Genomic DNA, 25,010 nt, shown 5'->3' with positions numbered 1-25,010 from the left:
TTCATGATATATTATGTCAATGGACAGTGGTAATTATACGAAAGCACAATATTAAATAATTAAATAATCTATACATATAATTTTATTATTTCCATAACGATGTGACAATGTTGATAATATATGCGCTGGACACTGCCATGTGGATCTGTCGGATTAACATCACGTAAATTCACCCATTTCTCCCGAAATACATGAAAGTAAGTGGCCAGTCAGCTGGAAGAAAAATAGAGTAAACTTTATAGTAATCTACACAATGTGTATTTGATAGAAATAAAACACGTCGATTAATTGAAAGGATTATTATTGTCGCTTTCCATAGATATCAGTGTGTAGCCTATTTAACAGACTAAATGTCTGTTTTACTCAATTGAAGTGTATTTAAATGTCTGAAACCTAAAATAAACTTTATTCAGTTGAAAACACTGAACAGTTATGAAATATGAAAAGCACTGAGCGCATCTTATTATTATTTTTTTTTTACTTCTGAGCTCGTCTTTCTCTGTCTCAGCGCCAGCCAAATCGTGGTGTGTCAAAGGGTTAAAATTGATCGCGTTTTGGGGGTGGATGGTTTTAGCTAACAAAACCATCATTAGCTAAATATGGTCGTTATTTCCATTGAACTCTATTGGTAACGACAGAACTTGCGACCATAGTGGCTTTTGGGAAACGCACCCCTGATCAGATCAGACCACCCCAAGTTTGTAAATGACAATCATTTGTAAATGACAGAAATTCTTCAATTTTTTCTTGGGCATCTAAATTAACATTTGTAAATGAAAATAAATTGTTCTATACTGAAAGTACTTAACAACTAATTACAAAATAACTTCATTTCAACATAAAAAAACAACATAAAAGTTTAGTTAATTAGCATAGCCTAGGTAGGGTATCTTTTTGTTTTAGGGAAGTTCATGTTTGAACATCAAAACATCAGCAAATAGACATCTTAATATATTATAATATAACATTTTATTTAGTTTTAGATTAAAGTTGTTGTCTTCTGCGTAAAATAACTGTCCTGGGTATATATTTTTTGTAATAAAAATAAGCTTCTGTTTCATAAACTGATAACAGCTTAACATTATTTACCTTAGCCTACATTTTGGGTCTTTGCCAGGGGCGGACTGGGGCTAAAAAAAAAGTGAAAAATAAATATATATATATATACAGTGGGGCAAAAAAGTATTTAGTCAGCCACCAATTGTGCTTAATTGTCCCACTTAAAAAGATGAGAGAGGCCTGTAATTTTCATCATAGGTATACCTCAACTATGAGAGACAAAATGAGAAAAAAAAAATCCAGAAAATCACATTGTAGGATTTTTAAAGAATTTATTTGCAAATTATGGTGGAAAATAAGTATTTGGTCAATAACAAAATTTCATCTCAATACTTTATATACTCTTTGTTGGCAATGACAGAGGTCAAACGTTTTCTGTAATTCTTCACAAGGTTTTCACACACTGTTGCTGGTATTTTGGCCCGTTCCTCCATGCAGATCTCCTCTAGAGCAGTAATGTTTTGGGGCTGTCGCTGGGCAACACGGACTCCAAAGATTTTCGATGGGGTTGAGATCTGGAGACTGGCTAGGCCACTCCAGGACCTTGAAATGCTTCTTATGAAGCCACTCCTTCGTTGCCCGGGCGGTGTGTTTGGGATCATTGTCATGCTGAAAGACCCAGCCATGTTTCATCTTCAATGCCCTTGCTGATGGAAGGAGGTTTTCACTCAAAATCTCACGATACATGGCCCCATTCATTCTTTCGTTTACACGGATCAGTCGTCCTGGTCCCTTTGCAGAAAAACAGCCCCAAAGCATGATGTTTCCACCCCCATGCTTCACAGTAGGTATGGTGTTCTTTGAATGCAACTCAGCATTCTTTCTCCTCCAAACACGACAAGTTGAGTTTTTACCAAAAAGTTATATTTTGGTTTCATCTGACCATATGATCATCCAAATGCTCTCTAGCAAACTTCAGACGGGCCCGGACATGTACTGGCTTAAGCAGGGGGACACGTCTGGCACTGCAGGATTTGAGTCCCTGGCGGCGCAGTGTGTTACTTGATGGTAGCCTTTGTTACTTTGGTCCCAGCTCTCTGCAGGTCATTCACTAGGTCCCCCCGTGTGGTTTTGGGATTTTGCTCACAGTTCTTGTGATCATTTTGACCCCACGGGTGAGATCTTGTGGAGCCCCAGATCGAGGGAGATTATCAGTGGTCTTGTATGTCTTCCATTTTCTAATAATTGCTCCCACAGTTGATTTCTTCTCACCAAGCTGCTTACCTATTGCAGATTCAGTCTTCCCAGCCTGGTGCAGGTCTAAAATTTTGTTTCTGGTGTCCTTTGACAGCTCTTTGGTCTTGGCCATGGTGGAGTTTGGAGTTGGACTGTTTGAGGTTGTGGACAGGTGTCTTTTATACTGATAACAAGTTCAAACAGATGCCATTAATACAGGTAACGAGTGGAGGACAGAGGAGCCTCTTAAAAAAGAAGTTACAGGTCTGTGAGAGCCAGAAATCTTGCTTGTTTGTAGGTGACCAAATACTTATTTCACCGAGGAATTTACCAATTAATTCTTTAAAAATCCTACAATGTGATTTTCTGGATTTTGTTTTATCATTTTGTCTCTCATAGTTGAGGTATACCTATGATGAAAATTACAGGCCTCTCTCATCTTTTTAAGTGGGAGAACTTGCACAATTGGTGGCTGACTAAATACTTTTTCGCCCACTGTGTATATATATGTGTGTGTGTATATATATATATATATATATATATATATATATATATATATATATATATATATATATATATATATATATATATATATATATATATATATATAATTTATTATCATCAACATTAATGAATGACCGTCATACTTCTTTACATTTATAATTAGTCTTTCCTGGTGTATATGGCAATTTGTAAATAATATTTTTACACATCTCTAAGAGGGACAGTTTAATATCACTAAAGTTAAATGCCTACCATAATATCAGTCCATAACAATGCTCTGCTCTAGAAGACTTGGAATGTAGTGCAGAATGTGGACTGTTTTTATGGTACCTTTCAATTGCTTGATAAGATTTTTTTTTTTTTAATTAAGAGTTGTATGATGATGAAAAATACAGTAAACTGCAATATGTGAAATATATAGTTCCAATTTAGAACAGCTGTTTTCTATGCAAATATAGAGTAAACAATTTATTTCTGTGATCAAAGCTGAATTTCCAGCATCATTACTCCAGTCTTCACTGTCACATGATCCTTCAGAAATCATTCTAATATGCTGATTTGCTCAAAAAACATTTCTGATTATTATCACTGTTGAAAACAATTTTGCTGCTTCATATATTTTTGTGGAAAATGTGATGCATCATTCAGTCTAGAATAAGATTTAAAATAATAATAACGATACTTTTATTCAACAAGGTTGCGTTAAAAAGTGGAAGGATTGCATTCAATTTCGTTGTACTTGTACAATGACAAGATATTCATTCATTCATTCATTCATTAAATTGATTTAAGTGACAGTAAAGATATACTTATTACAAATTATATAAAAAATTTTGTTCTTTAACTTTGTATTCGACAAATAATCCCGAAAAAGTTAGTGTCACAGTTTCCACAAAAATATTAAGAAACAAAAAAAAAAACGGTTTTCAGTATTGATAATAAGAACCATTATTAATAACTGAGCACAAATGATAATTGAAAATAATTAAGCAGCAAATCAGTATATTAGAATGATTTTTGAAGGACCATGTGACACTGAAGACTGGAGTAATGATGATGCTGAAAATTCAGCTTTGATCACAGAAATAAATACATTTAAACCATTAAAACATTTACATTAAAATATCTTTAATAGGAAAATAGAACTTTCCTAATCACGGCACTTGAAAGTGAAAGTCTTCAGATTTACAGATGAGGAGATACCCCCCTTAATATGTAAAGCGTTTTGAGTGCCTAGAAAAGCGCTATATAAGTGTAACAATTATTATTATTATTATTATTATTATTATTATTTACAATGTTCTAGAGTAAGTTTGAGAATTATGTTTTTACAGTTTTTTTAAAACATTTTCTTAGAAGTGAAATTTTGGAAGAAATATAACGATATACAAACATCTGCTGAAAACTGCTACGTTAATGTTTTATGTAGCTACACTGTGGCAAACAATTTAAATGGCATTAAAATCTCAGAAATTCGAAAATGCCAGTAGGCCTAGTAGTTCGCATGCCTGAAAATTAATGTCTATCGTTAAACATTTTTTGTAAACCGTTGGCAAATATTGCTGAATTATCATCATGTTTAGCTGTTTACATCTTATCTCAGCTCGACTGCCGTAGCTCAGCTTAGCTTCTGTGAACAGTAGGGGTGGCACGGTACACAGATGTCACGGTTCAGTACGTACCTCGGTTCGGGAGTCATGGTTCGATACGATTTCGGTACAACAGGGAAAAAAAAAAATCTACTATGCTCAGTTTCTTTTCATTTATTTTGAACAGACAGTAGTGCAAATTAAAAAAATTTCCATCTAGATCTGAAAATACTAAATATTATTACATGTTATATATAAAATCTGTTTTGTTTTCATTGTGAGTGTACACAAATAAAAGCAGACCTTTATACAGTGATTATTATGACAATAAGTGTTTGAAGTTGATTCTGCTGGTATAAGGAAACAGTTGAAGTTATCACGCCGCGCACACAGACACACAAAACATCAGTTCCAGCGTCGCTAACTTGACAGCACAGTTGATACTTTTATCAAAATAAAATACAGTGAGCCAAACATCAGCGCGCGCGCCTCTGTCACCATTGGAACGCGACTGAAGTACAAATTCTATCATTTACATAATAAATAACAGTTTAGCATTCAGATACGTTACATCCCAAATATGGAAATATTACGATATATTTGGATTTGTGCCGAATGGTAGGATACTCAGCCACAAAGCTCCATTTCGCAAACAGTTGAGTGCGCAAGCCTTTAAAGTATACTCCTTTGTCCGTCTATGTGAGAGACGCGTTCAGAATCAGCACATGGTCACCGTCAAGTGGGCTTTGTTTTCAAGTGCGCAACTCTGCATTCGCTGTTCTTCTGCTGGCGCTCGCGGGTATCAAACAGCATTGCATTACTGCGGGCGCCCCTTTCTGGATTGGGGGTGAATTGCCTGTATTCGTCGTAAGGCCTCATGCACCGAACCGAGATGCCCGTACCATGACGGTTCGGTACGAATACATGTACCGTGCCACCCCTAGTGAACAGTAACTCCCACCTTCTTCAATTTGATTGGTTAAAACATTTTGATGTTGACGAGCGCTTTGAGCTGCCGTGGCTGCACTGAGCCTGAACGTGCTAAATTAATTAGAATGTTTATCTCAAGTGGGCTGCGTGGGCCGTTCGTCTGGGCCGATGGAGAGATAGGCTATATTTACTGTAATTAATTAATTCTTTACATTTACGACAGCGGCCAACATTCTGTTCGGTAAATGTATTGTCTGCTGGTTTAGTTAGCTATTCAGCACACCACATTAAGTATGCCACTTAATACTTTAAGACTTTGAATGTTAAAGTGCAAATTAACACCTGACCATTCTTGTGTGGGTAAAAACATGCCAGGTAGACAGTATGATGTAAGCAACACAGCTACAACAAACAAAACTGATAATGGGTGTGTTAGATTTATAGTGTGTGAATAATCAAGCTTGACAATAACCAGTCATATTGGCTTCACAGAGGGGCCCCCAAATAAAACTCTGCTTAGGGCCCTATAAAGGCTTGGGCCGGCCCTGGTGGGGGCCATTCAATTATCAATTCCTTCATCCTCCTGGAACTGGCTGCATACTCTCGCCACATGAGGCCAGGGATTGTCATGCACCAGGAGGAAACCAGGACCCACTGCACCAGCGTAGGGTCTGACAATGGGTCCAAGGATTTCATCCCGATACCAGTCAAGGTGCCATTGTCTAGCCTGTAGAGGTATGTGCGTCCCTCCATGGGTATGCCTCCCCTGACCCACCACCAAACCGGTCATGCTGAACGATGTTACAGGCAGAATAATGTTCTCCATGGCTTCTCCAGACCGGTTCACGTCAGTCAAGTGCTCAGGGTGAATCTGCTCGCATCTGTGAAAAGCACAGGGCGCCAGTGGCAGACCTGCCAATTCTGGTGTTCAACGGCAAATGCCAGTCGAGCTCCACGGTGCCAGGGATTAAAGTTCTCCGTCGCTACGATGGATTTCCATTAATTGCAGGGTTCCCGCCTGTCCTTAATGTCCTAAATTCACTTTTAATAATTTTAAGGCCGTAAATAGGCTTACATTTCTGAAATAGTGTAATAAATGTCTTAATTTTAGTTTGAATAGGTCTTAAATTAAGGAAAGACGAGGTGTATTCAGCCTGCTGAGGGGGGATGTGATCAAAGCCTGGAGTGGAGCGAAAGCACGTTCCTCTCTCCACTCTAAGCATTCTGTAATCACTCCGGTCTAGGTCCACTCTGAGTTTTTCATTCCCGCTCACGGAAAAACTGTTCCGTGTTCATTCCATTTTGAAAGTTATCAGGGATTAATGACCTGGCCAGCTGTGTGCCAGTGCATCCGTGCCGAGGGGCGCCTCAGTCAGGGAGTAATACAGCTGGCAATGGGAGGACTCGCCGGGCTGGTCCACCTGAGCTTCCCCGAATCGACTCCAGATCAGCCGGATTGTCTCTTGATGGAGTCACCATTCTCCAGGGAATGTGAGCTGTCGTGAGCGCGTCGGCTGCACGATTGAATGTGGACGGCACGCAGCAATTTGAGCCGCGTTCAACTCCAGAGGAGGAGATGGTGCGTGAGCTGAGACATGCGGTGAGATTGTAGACCTCCCTGCCGGTTGATGTACAAGACAGCTGCAGTATTGTCCGTGCGGACCAACACGTGCTTGCCTTGCAGCAGGGACTGGAACTGCCATAAGGCCAGATGCACTGCCAATAGCTCTAGGCAGTTGATGTGCTAAAGCAGTCGAGGCCCTGTCCAGAACCCCGAGGCTGCCTGCCTGTTGCATGTAGCGCTCCAGCCTGTACTGGAGGCATCCGTCGTGACAACGACATGCCGGGACACTGGTCCCGTAGGAAAGCAAGGTCAGACCATGGGCTGAATAAGCGGCAACACATCCGTGCATACCGCAGCACCATGCCCACATGGGACTCGGGAGTGTAGCCAGTGCTGAAGTGGTCTCATATGAAGCAATCTGAGCGGTGTGACTGCGGCTTGCGGATGCCATATGCCCCAGGAGCCTCTGAAAATGTTTCAGTGGTACCACCGTCCTGCCTCTGAAGGAACTCAGGCAGTCCAGCACTGACTGGGCACACTCATTGGTGAGACGTGCCGTCATACTCACCGAGTCTAACTCCACACTGAGAAAAGAGATTCTCTGCACAGGGGAGAGTTTGCTCTTTTCCTAGTTGACCCGAAGCCCCAACTGGCTGAGGTGCCGGAGTACCAGGTCCCTGTGATCGCACAACTGCTCTCGCAAAAGGGCCATGATGAGCCAGTCGTCGATGTAGTTGAGGATCCTGATGCCCACTTCCCGTAGCGGGGCAAGGACGCCCTCCGCGACCTTCGTAAAGACACTGGGGACAGGAGCAGATCGCTGTTGACCTCCAGTCCGATACTCACGGCTACCCGGGAAAGCATGGCCGTCAACTCCGGGTCTGATTCGGCGGTGGTGACAACACCCGAGGGGGGCAGCCTATCCCCCGATGCTGTTATTGACATCTGATCTTCCGGGGGAAAACGAATGAAATGCTGGAAGCCGCTCAAGACGGGCCAGCAAAATCATTCGGGAACCGAACGGGACCTTACCGGCGGAGAAGCTCTTATTGTGACCCTCAGATCTCCCAGAGCGCAAGCCAGTGATCCTCTGCTCGAGGCAGAGAGACCGGGATGGGTGGTGGCTTTTCATAAAAGAGAGGCGAGATCGCAGCGAGGCCATGCTCATATGCCCACAGTGGACACATGAGTCATCAACAAAGGCAGCTTCAGCGTGTTGGATGCCCAGACACTGAAGACAATGATCGTGTCCATTCTCGGAAGATCAGAAGGTCATTCTGCTCAAAATTTAAATTATGGCATATTTTGCGTTTGAGCCTATTTGGTGCTGGAAAAAATAGATTTTTTAACAAATGATTTACAGTTTATTTTAATAAATATCAAAAATGTAAAAGGTGTGCATTATAGTTGACACCTAGACGAATAGTTTACAGTTTGTGTTATGACTGTAATCATTCTCCTCAAATGCTATTGAGTTTTAAATTATGGCATATTTTACATTTGAGCCCATTCAGTACTGAAAAAAATTATTCTTTTAAACAAATGATTTACAGTTTATTTTAATAAATATCAAAAATGTAAAAGGTGTGCATTATAGTCGACACCTAGATGAACAGTTTACAGTTTGTGTTATGACTAATCATTCTCCTCAAATGCTATTGAGCTTTAAATTATGGCATATTTTGCATTTGAGCCCATTCGGTAGTGAAAAATAGCATTTTTTTTACATATGATTTACAGTAGATTTTAATAAATATGTAAAAGGTGTGCATTATAGTTGACACCTAGATGAACAGTTTACTGCTTGTGTTATGACTGTAAGTAATTCTGCTCATGCTATTGAAGTTATAATAGTGTGTACCAATATCGCATGTAACTTTAGAGACGGTCCCTAAATATGCGAATATCGATCGTCCAACATCAAGCCAACTTCATGCCAGTTTCACAGTCGGGTTATTAGCAGAGAACACAGAGCAGAACTTGATTCGGCGTGGGATTGCAGCTATTAATAACAATTCCTCTCATTATGTAACGCGATGACAGATGACGGAATGTATCACATTTGCACATTTCTGTACGCCCACAGATCGCGATAAGGAGAGTGACAGCTTTTAATAATTATTAAGGGAGTTTGCAAATGTGATACTGATTTAATACAACAGATCAATAAACAAGTACTGCATGATTTTGCTCTATATCATCAATGAAAATATTTCTAAATAAAGTAACAGCTGAGCCGCTGCGCAACTCTAAAAGCAAACACAGCAGTGTTTCATTCATGAATGAAAGTGCGTTTTTGAACGAATCTAGCGAGTCAGTGATTCATGATTACCCAATCATAAAGACAGTTACTTGCTTCATTCCTGAATGAATCAGCCGTTTGAACGAATCAATTGAATGAATGATTCAGTGAAGAAATCAGTGACTTGCCCCTCTATGTAGTTTTGCATTTGGCTGGGGTCAGTATCACTACTGGTAGCATGAGGCGATACCTGGACCCTACAGAGGTTGCACAGTCAGTCCAACTCCTCCAGGATGGTACATCAATATGTGCCATTGCCAGAAGGTTTGCTGTGCCTCCTAGCACAGTCTCAATAGCATGGAGATTCCAGGAGACATGCAGTTACAGGCAGTTCGAGAGCTGGACAGGGCCGTAGAAGGTCCTTAACCTGTCAGCAGGACCGATATCTGCTCCTTTGTGCAAGGAGTAATAGGATGAGCACTGCCAGAGCCCTACAAAATGACCTCCAGCAAGCCACTGGTTTGAATGTTTGAAACGATCAGAAACAGACTTCATGAGGGTGGCCTGAGGGCCCGACGTCCTGTAGTGGGTCCTGTGCTCACTGCCCGGCACCCCAGGAGTTAAAGCAAAAAAATATATATTTTGACTGAAAATTTTTCCTCGGCCAAACCCCATTACACAGCCATACCTGTCACACACCCAGTTTAAGAGCAGTTTTTTTTTTTTTCTTGCAATTAGGAGCGCTTGTCCTCCTAATTAAAAAAAAAAATTAGGAGCACCTTCTAATCAATAATAAAAAATTCTCATAAAAAATTTGCCTTCTTAATACAAGGTGACATTTCACTCAAAGTGATTTACAGGGGCATTTTCTTTTTACCTTTTCTAATTTTATTAAATGTATGCAGTGTTTCCTCTAGGATTTTTTTCCAGCTGTGCTGGCGGGACTATTTCCCATGGACCACGCCCCCTCCCCACCCAAGAATCACGTGCACTCAGAACTGAATTAATTTTAACTAAAAAAGACAAGTAAATAAAAAATAATAAAATAAGAACAAATAAATTAATGACAATCAATAGTACAAACAAAAACAACAACAAGATACAAATTAAATTATCAGTGCATACATTTTTTTCAGTTAGGTCTAACTATAATCTATTCAACTGTAAAATAACACTGGATAGTCTTCACTGTATAATGAAAAACAGCAGCAGGTTTATTTAGGTCTCTTTAAGACCTCATGCACAGATCTAATATGTTACACATGGCTCTATGCTTACTTTTCTTTTTAGGAGCGCTTGTCCTCCTAAAAAATTTAGGAGCACCTTCTGATCAATAATCAAAAATTCTGATAAAAAATTAGCCTTCATAATACGAGGTGACAATGCAAAACCATTCCTGTTTTGGGGTCATCTCATTGTCGCCCATCTAGTGCACCTGTTGTTAATATCATTAACACCAAAGTTAATTTCATTAACTGAGCTAAACAACGACATCTCTGAATTCAACAATGAAATGCCATTAACTGAAAATTGAGTGTTTAATCTTATACATTACTGACACTCTATCCTCCAATTTGATACTGTTAAGTGCTTTGACACAATCTGTATGGTTAAAAGCGCTATATAAATAAAGGTGACTTGACTTGACTTGACTTGACCAAAGCAGCTGAAACTGATTAACAACCCCCTCTGCTACTTAACTGACCAGATCAATATCCCAGGAGTTTAATTGACTTGATGCTATACTCTGATTTAAAAAGTGTTCCTTTAATTTTTTTGAGCAGTGTATAAGAAAGTATACAGGAATTCATCAAGTGTTTACGGACATACATGGCTGAAATTCTGTTGAATTTAAGATGTGAAGGCCTTTCATATGTTTATGATTTAAAGTTGGCCCTGATGTGCCTTTTACACAGTTAAAGCAAATAACATCATCATACATAAAAACAGAACAAACTTAGCAGATAGTAGTAGTAGTAGTAGCTGAGGCTGGCCTGATTGCAGGCGAGCAAAAACATGAAAGTGGTTATTATAGCATTTACATACTGGTATGTTAAGAGATGCATTCTTTTTCAGATTAACTGCATATTTTGAGGATTTTTTCTGCATGATAGTATGACTTGCTTTGTTTTTATGTGTTTTCATGACTAGTAACGATTACAGCCATGAGCTCTGATCAGTAGCCTATATTCATTAAGTGTATATATGTTTCTATGACCAAATCATCAACTACTGATTCATAGCCTGTCTTACTCTCTGTCGCTCCTAAGATTGTGGATCCTTTGGCTCGTGGGCGACAGTTTCGCTACGAGGAGTCTGAGCGACCGAGGACACCCCATACAGCATGTCCTCCTTTGACCCCAGGTGTGACCTCTCTCTGCTCGTTCTCTAGCCAGCGCTCTGGTTACACACGTTTACCACGGAGAAAAAGAGAATCGGTGGCTCGTATGAGCCTCCGCGCTGCGTCCAATCTTCTTAAGGTGTGTGTCACCACAGAAAGTATTGACTAACCCACCGTTGTAGATATTTAATTTGTATTATGTAGTCTTAGTTTATTTATTTATTGTTATTATTATTTTTTTGCATGTTAGTATTTACCTCCAGCTAATGTACTTGTATGTTTATACATTTAAAGGGATAGTTCACCCCAAAATGAAAATTTTGTCATCATTTACTTATCATCATTTTGTTCCAAACCTGAATAGATATTATAGATATTTTGAAGAATGTTGTTAACCAAACAGTTTGTGGTACCTATTGAGAATCATAGTATTTTATTTTTTTTGGCATACTGAGGAAGTCAGCAACTATTTGGTTACCCACAATTTTTAAAATATCATCTTTTGTGTTTAGCAGAAAAAAGAAATTCACACAGGTTTGGAACAATATGAGGGTGAGTAAATGGTGACAAATTTTTTAATTTTGGGTGAACTATCCCTTAAAGTGTATGATACTGATAAATTGGGCATTTACGTTTTTGACCATTATAAATAAATTTTCCAGTCCTATAATGGCTATACAGCTGAGCTCAAATGGTTTTTCATTTTCAACTATTTTTTTATTTTATTTGTTGCTTATATTTGTATTGGAATATTTAAGGTTGTGTCATGTGGTACTATCCTCTCTTGACATGTTCTGGTCCTATAGGGTCGACATGGTCTACAGGGCACTCAAAGTGGGCGTGGATTTCAGAGGAGGAGTTTTGCCCGTCCCAGCTGGCTCGAAGACGACACTGTGGATACAGCAGACACCTCTGATTCAGTTTTTTTTAGCAAAGTGCGTATATTTATCTGGCTTTGTCTCCAATCTTTCCACTACCTTGTGAAAGAGAAGTGTGTTTAATTGTATTGAAAACACCCTTGTAGTGAGCTTCAAATCTTAACTATATATTTTTTTTAAAAACTGTACTTGCAGATAATATAAAATTACTGAAATAAAAGGGTACTTTCATGACCATTTCTTAACATGATTATGTATGCTTTTTAAAAAGTGCACTTTGTAAATATCAAATTAGTTTTACCTCAAAGTACATTTTAAATAATTGTTTTAATAACCTTTTGTTGTTACAGTTAGTATAAAGATTAGATTTATTTAAGAGTGATTTAATGACCCATTTAAGAAGGACTTGAGTTCAACTGATTTTAATATACATTTCAACTGTAAGTTTTCATTTAATTGCAAAAAAGAAAAATCCTAATCATCGCATTCAGTTTGTATTTAAGTATATTCTATTATAGTCAGGTTCACATATATTTGGACATAGGCACAATTTTTATTATTTTAGCTGCTGATCGAAACATATTCAAGTTACAGTTATATAATGAATATGGGCTTAAAGTGCACACTCTGAGCTTTAATTTGAGGGTCAAAATTGGAGGAAAGGTTAAGGAATTACAGCTCTTTAATATTTACCTCTTCCCTTTTTCAAAGAACCATAAGTAATCAGACAATTGACTCAAAAGCTGTTTCATGGAAAGTCGTGGGCTATTATTTCTATATTAATTAAGCAGGTAAAAGGTCTGGAGTTGATTCTAAGTGTGTCATTTGCATTTGGAAGCTGTTGCTTTGAACCCACATTATGTGGTCAAAGGATCTCCATACAAGTGAAACATACAATTGTTAGGCTTCAAAAACTAAACAAATCCATTAGAGAGATAGCAGGAACATTAGGAGTGTCCAAATCAACAGTTTGGTACATTCTGAGAAAAAAAGAAGGCACTTGTGAGCTCAGCAACATAAAAAGGCCTGGACGTCCATGGAGGACAACAATGGTGGATGATCAGAGAATCCTCTCCATACTCTTCAAAATAAAGGTGCTTCACGATGCCATAGAAGAACCTTTTTTGTCTAAATGGTTCCATAAAGAACCTTCAACATATGAAGAATCTTTGTTTCACAAAAGGTTCTTTGTGGCGAAAGAACATTCTTCAGATTGTAAAAAGGTAAGAATTGATGGTTCTTTAAAGAACCTTTGAATGAATGGTTCTTTGTGGAACCAAAAATGGTTCTTCTATGGCATCGCTGTGAAGAGCCTTTTAAGCACCTTTACTTTTAAGAGTGCATGGTAAAGAAAACCCTTTCACTACATCCAGCCAAGTGAAGAACACTCTCCAGGAGGTAGGCATGTCACTGTTAAAGTCTATAATCAAGAGAAGACTTCACAAGAGCAAATACAGAGGGTTCTCCACAAGGTGCAAACAAGGCTGAATTAGACTTGCCAAAAAACACCTAAAAAAGCCAGTCCACTTCTGGAAAAACATTCTTTGGATGGCTGAAGAATGACGGGGGTAGAAGTATGGAGAAGGTTTGGAACAGCTCATGATCTAAAGCATGCAACATCATCTGTGAAACATGGTGGAGCAGTGTGATGGCATGAGCATGCATGGCTTCCAGTGGCACTGGGTTACTGATGTTTAGTGATGATGTGACAGAGGACAGAAGCATCCGGAAGAATTCTGAAGTGTACAGGAAGAATATACTCTCTGCCCAGATTCAGTCAAATGGAGCAAAGTTGATTGGGCGGCGCTTTATAGTACAAATGGATGATGACACAAAACATACAGCAAAAGTAACCGAGGAGTTTTTGCTGGTAAAAAAAGTGGAATATTCTGCAATGACCAAGTCAATTTCCTGATTTCAACCTGACTGAGCATGCATTTCACTTGCTGAAGACAAAACTAAAGGCAGAAAGACCCACAAACAAACAACAACTGAAGTCAACTGCAATAAAGGCCTGGCAAAGCATCACAAAGGAGGAAACCCAGTCTCTGGTGATGTCCATGAGTTCCAGACTTAAGGGAGTCATTGCCTGCAAAGAATTCTCAACAAAATATTAAAAATGAACATTGTATTTATTGTTATATTTATTTGTCCAATTACATTTGAGCTCCTGAAAATCGGGGCACTGTGTATAAAAATGGTTGTAATTCCTAAGCATTTTATTTTATTTGTTTTATTTTTCATTCTTTTCAGGCGGCATACAGAGCCGGAATTATGAAAATTGTGTCAGTGTCCAAATATACAGTATATGGACCTGACTGTATATTATTACTATAATAAATACGTATTTAATCAATTGAAAAAATAAAGTATGCAGTCGCACTTTATTTTAAGGTCCAATTCTTGCTATTAACAAACCATTAACTACGACCTTTGCTTCAATAAACTCCTAATTTGCTGCTTATTAATAGTTAGTAAGGTACTTTTAAGTTAAGGTATTGGGTATGATTAGGGATGTAGAATATGGTCATGCAGAATATGTGCATTATAAGTACTAATGAACAGCCAATATGTTAATAATAGGCATGTTAATAAGCAACTAGTTAATACTGAAAATTGGTCCCTATACTAAAGTGTTACCGAAACTCATATTCATATTCTACTCAAACTCCTAATTTCTTTCTTATTGATAGTAAGTAAGGTGGTTGTTGCAGTAGTTGCGTGTAGGTATAGGGTACAGTTAAGGGATCTAGAATGTGGTCATGCAGAATAAGGCATTATGCTATATGCATTCTAATAAGCAACTAGTTAATAGTGAATTATGTTCTAAAGTAATCTAAAGTGTTACCAAATGTTTTTTGTCTGTGTCAGATCTTTCGGTGAGCTGTTTGCAGTAAATGTTCACATTCCTTTACCACCAAAATTGTGATAGTGCTCAAGTTAGAGGCAGCTGCACTGCCAAGATATCTGAAAACAAAATCTCAGAATCACAAGTCATATAGTGACAAAAGTGTTAGTGCACATTCTGCATTCAAATAAACAGTACATTGTGTTCTTTGTTTACGAGCCATACAAATTTTAGGAACATATTTTAATATTTAAAGTAATTTAATTTAGCATCTTATGCCATCACAATCTGCTTTTGATATAATCAAAAGTTATAAATGTTATCTCTTTCACATTTTCATAGGTAGATGTCCATGAGGAGCTTTATTCTATGGCAGATGATGTTTTTGAGTCACCCCCTATATCGGCTTCTTGTCATGTGGCAGATGTTTCTTTGGGCGAGGGAATATCATTTCCTACCTTGTAAGTTGTGAAAATCTTCCAACCTAATGCTTAAACGCAGAAATTTGAAATAATGTATGTTGTAAGACTAGATCTGTAGCCTATTCTGTAGCTTTACAGTTTTGCAGATATTTAGTGCTCACCTGTTTTAATATTGCCATTTATTTTTTTCTTTGTCTCCAGAGGAAAAAAGGATGTCATCAAAACTATGACCCCCTCTGAGAGAGAATCTTCTCATCGTGGTGGTCGAATTGCCTCTAAAGTGAAGCACTTTGCGTTTGATAAGCAGAAGCGTCAGTATGGGATGGGTGTGGTAGGGAAGTGGCTGAACCGACACTATAGACGCAGTCTTAGCAGCCAAGTACAGAAACAACTGGAAGATTTTCATAGTCATCGGTGAGTTAACAATACCAGATAGGCTCCTCCACCAGAAGCATGTCAGAATTAGATGTTGCTTTTAGACTGTTGAGAGAACGTTGTGATGATTATTTTTCTTTTTGTCAGGCCATATTTTACCTACTGGATTACCTCTGTGCATATTATCATAACATTGCTGTCCTGCATTACATATGGATTTGCTCCTGTGGGCTTTGCCCAACATTCCACCACTCAGCTGGTAAGCTATCAAAAAGAGTCCTCTCAAGTTCAGGAAAGGTTATTATATAATATAAATAATATGAGAAAAAATCAGACATGACCAAATCACATTGGATGTACTTGGATGGTTATTATTAAAATCTCTCTATTTCAGCAAAATACAGTTTTCACTTAAATTTATGAGAAGAAAAATGTCTTCATAATAAAGTTTGTTTGGTAGCAATATATTTAATATTTAAGCATTGTTTATACTTAACCAGCTTTCACAAGCAGTATTGTCACATGGTACTTTTTAAATTGCTGGTCAGGAAAGGCCGGCCAAATTATTTCAGTTTAAAAGGGGACAGAAAGCCATCAACAGCTCATTTAGTCACCCAATTAATTTTATCCATGCCATGCTGATAATATTTTGTCTTCCATCCATTATGTCAGACATTATGCAGCTCTGACATGCTAAGTGCCTGCTCTAGTATTGTGTTATAGCTACTATTGTGTGAAGAATTACAATTGTATAATATATTTGGTTGCCCATTATTCATTACCTTCTTTTGTCTCTCTCTTTCAGGTACTGAGAAACAAAGGAATCTATGAGAGTGTGAAGCATGTACAGCAGGAGAACTTCTGGATTGGTCCTTGCTCTGTAAGTGACACAGAAAGTGCCTATCCGGTTGTTAAGACCGATGACACGCATCACTGTTACCAGGTCCAAACTAGATCATATCCCTAAATCAAAAAAACAAATGCTAATTGCTAATAAATTCCTAATATATTTTTAAAAACTGGAACATAATCTTCCATCCAAACTTAAAGAGATGGTTTCAGTTTCAACCAAAAATTAAAATTTTGCCGTTAATTTACTTGCCCTTAGGCCTTTTAAGATGTAGGTGACTTTTTTCTCTTCAGACAAACAGTAAAGAAGATTTTTCAAGTTAAACTGTTGTACTTGGCAATTCATACAGTGCACACCTCTGGCTGCTGTTTTTTGAGAGTCTAAAGACATACACAGGCAAGACCAAAGGCAAATAGTTCTCAAGTTCTCAGCACGTTCATTACTGTCTGGAGCGTGAACTTCCCATCTCATAATGGCGTATGTGCGGGCGCATACTCGCATGTAAGCTGATGCTGTTTGCTTATAACAGAGAGTGAGGACTCATGTGCAGACTTTCACCAGCAGTACCAACGTCTAAAGCTCACAACGTAAATTCACAGCACAAAAAAACCCTACGACAAAATTCCATGGCATTCCTCTTTCACATTGAAATCAACAGCCACTGTAACTTTCAAGTTGTGAGCTTTAGGTGTTGGTACTGCTGGTAAAGGTCTGCACACGAGTCCTCACTCTGTTGTAAACAAACAGAGTCAACTTATGTGTAAGTATATGCCCACGAATACATCATTGTGACAGTTGTGAACAAGCTGAGAACTGTTTTGATAAAAGATAGCCAGTGTGTCTTGAGTATAGATGCTTATAGATGCTATAGATGAGTATAAAGCCATTATGCTTGTTTAATTGCTACCTCTGGCCATGAGTCATGTAAGGGACAAGGTTTGTCATTGGCCCTAATTGTCCTGTTCTTGTCTCTGTTAAATGGTCATGAAACCCCCCATGTAAGCAGTTTTGATAAATGCTAAATAAGTGTGTATGGTAAGCTGTAAAGTGGAGGGAAAGTCAGTTTAATTTAGCTGTCACTGAGTTATAAGCATCAAAGTTTGTGCAAGCTGTAGTTCACCGCTGCACACAACCAGATGAACCAGATGTTATACATGGTTTTGTAAACTCACAGTTCATTGCACAAACACGCTTATATCTTGTGATAACTATAGGGTAATTATGTGTCAACTCAACCAGAGGTCCCCGGCTCAGATGTTTGATTAATATTTATTTATTCTTTTTGGAAGAAAGATAAGCACATAGTGATGAAAGCCAAAATATTAAATGTCACAGATGTATATTTCCTGAATAATTCACTATTTTATAGAGGGGGGGGCAAAATGACAATTTCCACCCAAGATCCGGAGCCAAATTACAGGAGGGTAAAAATGACTTCAGAAAGACGGCAGCAGCATTAGTAAATTAGTAATTAGTCAAATCTGTAGTATATTAGTACAGTCTGTTGACTTTAGTCATCTGTTGCATTATGTGCAGTGGTGACAGTTCAAAAATGGGAATAATCCAAATTTTTTTCTCCAAAGTTTTTCTGGAACTTGAGAAGTATTACTGTGGTCTTAATGCCCTTTTAAAAAAATCAGGTACTAAACTTTCCTTTTGGCATCTTCATCTTTAAGGCCCTATTTGGTTCAGTTCCAAAGATATAGGAATCTAAATATGGCTCCAGGAGTAAATGATTAAATTGTATAGTTTAGTGGTCAGAAACCAAATGTGGGTCACTTTGCATTCAGCTGATACTTTTTTTCTTTTAAAGAGGAAGGTCTGGAGAACAAATAATGTTGAAACTAGAAATGCTTGTTTGTCTCTATCAAAACAATTGCATAGAATACGCCTGTCTGAGTCCCGTAAATATTATTTTTCCAAAGAAGTTTAGAAGTTTATTCAAGAACTCAAGAAGTATTAAAGATATCTGAATATGATTTTAGATTCTAATACTTAAACGTTTTTCTTGGAAGCTTTATTTTCAAGGCCTTAAATGGTTCATTCCCAGAGTTACAGGGATCTCAATGCAGCTATAATACCACTGCTGCTAGAAAGACGCAGGCACGACGAAGCAGAGGTTGCATTAGACTTTAACATTGTCCATCATTTTGACGGACAGGATTGTAAAAATTCCGTCATAATCTATTATTACCCGCAGAGGCATCATGCCCATTCCAAGTGAGGGGGCATGTGCTCCCTCAGATTTTTGAGCCAAGTGGATTTTGAATGCAGCTTCCAAAAGACAAAATAAATGAATAAAATAAAATAGCCGAATAATATTTTCTATATTTGATACAATCACACCGGCGTGATTATAACTTTCAGCACATCATATCATCAGCTGCTAAATTCAAATCTGCATTCCGCTGGCTGGCGCTGAGCCAGAGACAGACGTGTTTTTACTGCACTGCGTATTATAACCAATCACACATGATGCTGTTGAGCTTATGAATGCAATGGCCAATCAGAGGTGTTCAGATGAGTTATAGCTGAAATGCCAGTGTTTTCTTCATTCGCTCGCTGACTGAATACGTCTTTCTGGCGAATTCTCTTGTTAGAAACAATAAAGTGCAGATGTGTGTACGAATCTGTAAGTAAGATATTTCATTTCACAGTGTAAACAGCTTCAGTGATATTAATGGGAGTTTTTGAGAGTGCTTGAACTCTAGATAGACTGTCAGCAAAAAATGTTCTTTGATAATTTAAATGTTCTTTGCTCTCTTTCTGTACAATGAAAGTGTTATGATAAGTAGCCTAACGTGCAATGTTTTTATTCACATTAACATTCAATGTTAAATTCACATTAAATATAAAGTCAGTCGTATTAAAACTGTTATGGCATGACACCCATATCTGTTTCTTAAGTACACAGACAGGTTTTTATGCATATTTAATACATTATTAGGCTACTTTGACCATTGATATTTCATGATATAGTTAATGCATTTGGGAATATTTCAAATAAAAAGGGAAAAAAATCAAATAAAATTACATGACAAACCTCCCCCCCCCACTCGTGCCCCCTCAAAAATAATGAGTGCATGACACCCCTGATTACCCGTCATTTTACTTTTCTTATTTTAATTATAATAACACATTTAATTGCATTTATTTTTGTTCATGCTTTCATTTTTAATAATGAACCTACAGGACGAGCATATAGGTGTCAGTCCTGTCTTCCTGTGTCTTGTGTTTCCCCTCCTCTCGTGCCCATATTTGGTCTACCTGTTCCTGTCATTATTAGTTGATTAGTCCCCAGCCGTTTGTAATTGTTTATTTGATTTCCTTCTGTTTATAAGCCCTGTGTTTCCCTGACTCCACGTCGGCTGTTAATTGTCACTCTGTGTTCTTGGTTCCTGTGTTCCGTGTCTCCTGTAACTCCGGTGTTCCAGCATCTTGATTAAAGTTTGTATTTTGGAAAAGTTCTTGGTCTCCTCGTTTCCCTGGCTCCAGAGGATCGTGACAATAGGCTTATGCGTTTATTTATTTATGATGAGAACAGATGAACAGAGACTGTGTGTCACTTTTCATGTTCAACACCACACCCTGAAGTGACAGCGGAGGCCACTAAAAACAACGAAATATGCTAGGGCTGGGTAAAAAAAATTAAAAATCTCAGATTCTCAATTTTATGAACCAATATCGGTTCTTAAATCCCAATCGATGCTGTTTTCATTTGATGAATGCACAGTAAATATAGTGCACCTCCCATCCAATAAATAGGCTAAGCTTTGTGCTTTGCTACTTTTGATATGAAACAAATTTCTCATGTCTCAAATTTCAAATTCTGTCCATTTTATTAGGAAACTCAAGCAATAAATACCATTTTGGCGCTATTTAATGTGGTGGGATAGATCGCTGTAGCGCCTCAAATCAAGCGAAGTGGCAGCGCACGTGAACTGATCATCTCTTTCGCATTACTATAGTGGATACTCGCCTGTGCGAGTGTGTGTAATCAAACGCAATGCAAAAGACTTGTGACAGTTTTTTTTTCTGGAGCTGATGATTCCGCTCTCTGCTGCCACTCTGAAGCGCACTCACCACCAACTGGACAGAGGTGGGAATTACAGTTATAAATTACAATAGATCACCCTCAGTGTAATCTGTCAAAGTGACGGACAGCCTTCAGATTTTTCCATCAGTGCTAAAAAATTTCCGTCAATGACGGAGAATTTTCGGTTAACGCGACCTCTGCGATGAAGATTATATAAACAAATCCTTTTAATGGTAATTCACATGATGAAGAGGGTAAAGGCCTTTCTACACTGAGCGCGAAAAAGCGAAACGAATATCGGACACGATGATGCGCTGGAATAAAACAACAGATTCCTATGGATGCTTCGACATAGGCCGCGAACATGTGCGCACCGAAATTGCGAATGTTTTTTTTTTCGAATCAGTCCGACGAATCTTTTCAGTTTTGCAAAGCGAAAGCAGAGGCTGTCCAATAAGATTTCAGTATTACATCACGTGGCCAGAGCAACTGCTGTTACCTAAAAGGTCGACATGGTGGCGTGAAAAGCTCAGAAGACTGTATTGAGCACGAGCGTAAAAATAACGATGTAGAAGACTTTCAACCAACATACAAAGAATATGGATGTCGAGATGTTGTTGTCATTGGTGTCTGAACATAGAGGTATATCTGTATTCATACGATATGTTTTCTGTATATAATTTTATGCAGCTCATGGTATTTTTATAACAATAAAGGATGTTTATGACAAATGACAAGCGAGTAGCATTCAGTCCATTATAACATACAAAGAGTGCATGTCTGCCTATTATAGAGTCAACATCCATTTTAGATCACAATCAGAAGTTATTACAAGCACTCGATGATGGTTTAAAGTGGGGTTTGAGCAAAAACATGAATTACATACATTTTGAAATGTAGATTGATGCTAATTGTACCTCTAATTATATTTTCTTGTAATCATTATGGATAGTTTGTGTTTCTGATAAAGAACCAAAAGTTATTTATCTTAATTTAATGCTGTATATTGAGCAGTGGACGATGTAAAAGCCATATACGAGGTACATGGGCTACATGAGGAAAAATGCATTGCTGGTCGGCACCACCTAGCGTGCAGGTGTGAATTAGCAGAAGGCGATTAATCATTTCGTGCTCGGTGTGAAAGCAACGTTCGTCCGCGATTCGCCTCGCTTTTTCACATCGCGCTCAGTGTGAAACGGCCTTAACATTCAACAATGGAGGGAGGAGCCGGGATGGAGACAGGAGTAGACAATGCGAATCAGATGGAGGGAGGAGCCAGGGAAAAGGCATGAGGGATTTGGAGCAGGAGGAGCCCGAGGGAAGGAGGAGCCTGACAGAGCAGGAGGAGTGGAGTCCCGAGGTGGCGGATGGTCGACGACTGACCAAGGCAGAGCCGGAGGGATGAGGGAACCCGGTGGAGCTTGTGGACTGACGGGCCATGGCGGAGAGGAGGAAGCTAGGAGCCATGGCGGAGCCGCAGGGTTCAGAAGCCGGAGGCGGAGACGAGGGAGACTGGCAGACCCACGATGAACCCACCGCACAGATGGAAGGCTGAGGGTGAGCTGAGGGGCTGCCAGAAATCAGCAGTGGCGGAGCTGACGCGGGGATGACAGAAGGAGGCAGGAGAGGGAGGGTGGGTGGGAGGGAAATCCTGACAGGTAAAGGGTTCAGGGATGGTGTGTGTCGTCATGTGAGGCTCTGGCTCCGGGGCGATCCTCAGCTCTGTCTCTGTTTTTAGCGATGGCTCATCGGTTGTAGCAGGCGCTGGCTCTCCGTCTGCGGTGGGCTCTGGCATATGCTCCACGCAGCGGGGTGGTGTTTGGCTGGGCTCTGGGTCCGGAGTGGGACTGGCGAGATCATCCTCAAATCCAACGGTGAACGGAGATCCTTTTCTCGCCAGTACCCACTCCACAAAGGTGGTGAAACTCGCATTGTAGAACGACTAGAGTGCATCGTCCAGGAGGCTGATGTGATGACCAACTTCCAGAAACAGTCTGGTATGGTCCTCGAGAGATTGCTCCCCCTGCTCCAGCAGGAGGAGGAGGAAGGCTGGGTTGTCCATACAAATAAAAGAAAAAATTACAAACAATGGGAAAACAAAACGAGGGGGTACATGCCACTTTCTTTTTGTTGGTCGGTTATTCTGTAATCCCGCTGCCGCTAGGAAAACGCAGACACGACGAATATTATATTAAAAATAATACTTTTAATGGTAATCCACAAGACAAACTAAGACTGAACAGACAGGAACTTAAATGCACAAGCAAATGAAGATAATTAATAAGACACAAGTGAATCAAATGACACAATCAAGGGGGAACAGAAACTAGGTCACGGAGCACATGAGGGAAGAAAACATAACAAAAGGGTCCATAAGTGTAACAGCAGCTCCATGTCCAGATTGTTGAATATTACCCATTTTCAATGGTCAAAAACCAAATGTTGGTCACTTTGTATACAGCTGATATTTATTGTATTTAAAGGGGAATGTCTGAAGAATAAATAATGTTGAAACTAGAAATGTATCTTGTTTCCCTCTATCAAAACAATATCATAGAACTGACATGTCTGAGTGCCATTAATATTCTTTTTCCAAAGTTTGCTATAAATAGGGCCAAGATCCTAGGCGAAGGTCACGGAGGCCACACTATCATGGCCCCCTGAACTACTTGCACTACCGTCGTCAGGCCTCCTTTCGCTACAGAGAATTATTTTCATTGAGGCCTCCACTCACCAGAACTCTGCTAGGATAACATCTGAGAGTTGTAGGCTCTCGGTGAAGATGTCTTGAGCGTGAGTTCTAGTTAGGCCTCCTCTCATTTTAGAGAGTTGTCATGCTGAGGCCTCCTTTGCTAGAGCTTCGCCATCTACTGCGAGTGTTGTCAGGCCTCCTCTCGCTATAGAGAGTTATTTCAAAGAGGCCTTTGCTTGCCAGAACTCTGCTAGGACAGCATCTGTGAGCTGTAGGCTCTCTGTGAGCCTCCTCACAAGATGTCCTGAGTGTAGGGATGTCAGATTCCTCTCGTTTTAGAGAGTCGTCATGCTGAGGCCTCCACTGCTAGAGCTCGACCATCTACTGCGAGTGTTGTCAGGCCTCCTCTCGCCATAGAGAGTTATTTCATTGAGGCCTCTGCTCACCAGAGCTCCACTAGGACAGCATCTGTGAGTTGTAGGCTCTCTGTGAGCCTCCTTACAAGATGTTCTGAGTGTGGGGTGTAGTTAAGCCTCAAAATTGTCTGTTAAATCTGTTTAATATTTTGGCTTTCAACACTATAAAGGTTTATCTTTCTTCAGAAAAAATATTGAAAATCAAAAATTTGAGCTGTGGAAGTTTAGTTTGGTTGACATGGAATTACCCTATAATTTAATGTACAAATAAATGCACAGCCATTTGTATATGTACTCTGTATTGAAAATATATTTCAGTTTGCATTTTTAATAACTTCTGAGACTCTTATTTAGCAGCGTTTATACAGTATAAGTAATTTGATTGGTTATATCAAGAACCTTTAAGAACTGGTTATACTCATGGTGTATTGCATTTTGTCTATACACAGATTCTATGGAAGATAATTTATGCCTCTCTTTTAATAGAAAGTGCAAATGACATTAATATGGAAATATGTTGTTACACTGTTAGTTCTGACAAAACTTTAATTTCACTCTTTGGGCACCTGTGTACAAACCTCTGTTCGCTGCTACTTGTGTTCTTTGTTTCATAGGAAGATCTTATCCACTTGGGAGCAAAATTTTCTCCATGCATCAGACGAGACAGTCAAATAGTGAAGCTTGCACAGCAGGCCAAAGATCTAGAGAGGGAGTCCGGCTGCTGTGTACAGAACGATGGTTCTGGATGTGTGCAGACCCAGAGTGATGGCTGCTCGGTATAAGTGCACACACATACACACACATATTCCTGAACAATAAAATCAGTCTTAAACCTATGTCACATACACTGCCACTCAAAAGTTTGGGATCAGTAAGATTTTTAATTTTTTTTTTAAGGGAGTCTCTTCTGCTCATCGAGGCTGTATTTATTCTATCATAAATACAGAAAAAACAGTAATATTGTGAAATCTTATTGCAATTTCTAATATAGGTTTCTTATTTTAATATACTTTAAAATAGAATTTATTTCATTACTCCAGTCTTCAGTAGTGTCACATGATCCTTCAGAAATCATTCTAATATGCTGA

General features: G+C 39.0%; 1 protein-coding gene across 7 annotated transcripts in view; it reads left to right on the top strand.

Annotated features, from left to right (window-relative positions):
- Positions 1-25,010, top strand: part of LOC131542099 (inactive rhomboid protein 2-like) — a 100,966-nt gene that overhangs the window by 61,456 nt on the left and 14,500 nt on the right. For all 7 annotated transcript variants that reach the window (XM_058778426.1, XM_058778425.1, XM_058778427.1 and 4 more), the window contains 7 exons: positions 11,335-11,544; positions 12,212-12,340; positions 15,474-15,592; positions 15,755-15,967; positions 16,076-16,187; positions 16,734-16,808; positions 24,537-24,698. In XM_058778426.1, coding sequence (XP_058634409.1) covers positions 11,335-11,544; positions 12,212-12,340; positions 15,474-15,592; positions 15,755-15,967; positions 16,076-16,187; positions 16,734-16,808; positions 24,537-24,698 — 1,020 coding nt within the window. The remainder of the gene's footprint in view (positions 1-11,334; positions 11,545-12,211; positions 12,341-15,473; positions 15,593-15,754; positions 15,968-16,075; positions 16,188-16,733; positions 16,809-24,536; positions 24,699-25,010) is intronic.

The sequence above is a fragment of the Onychostoma macrolepis genome, chromosome 06 (genome assembly GCF_012432095.1).
Source record: "Onychostoma macrolepis isolate SWU-2019 chromosome 06, ASM1243209v1, whole genome shotgun sequence".
Taxonomy (NCBI): domain Eukaryota; kingdom Metazoa; phylum Chordata; class Actinopteri; order Cypriniformes; family Cyprinidae; genus Onychostoma; species Onychostoma macrolepis.
Note: the sequence above shows the minus strand (reverse complement) of the source record. Positions and strands in the feature narration are given on the sequence as shown.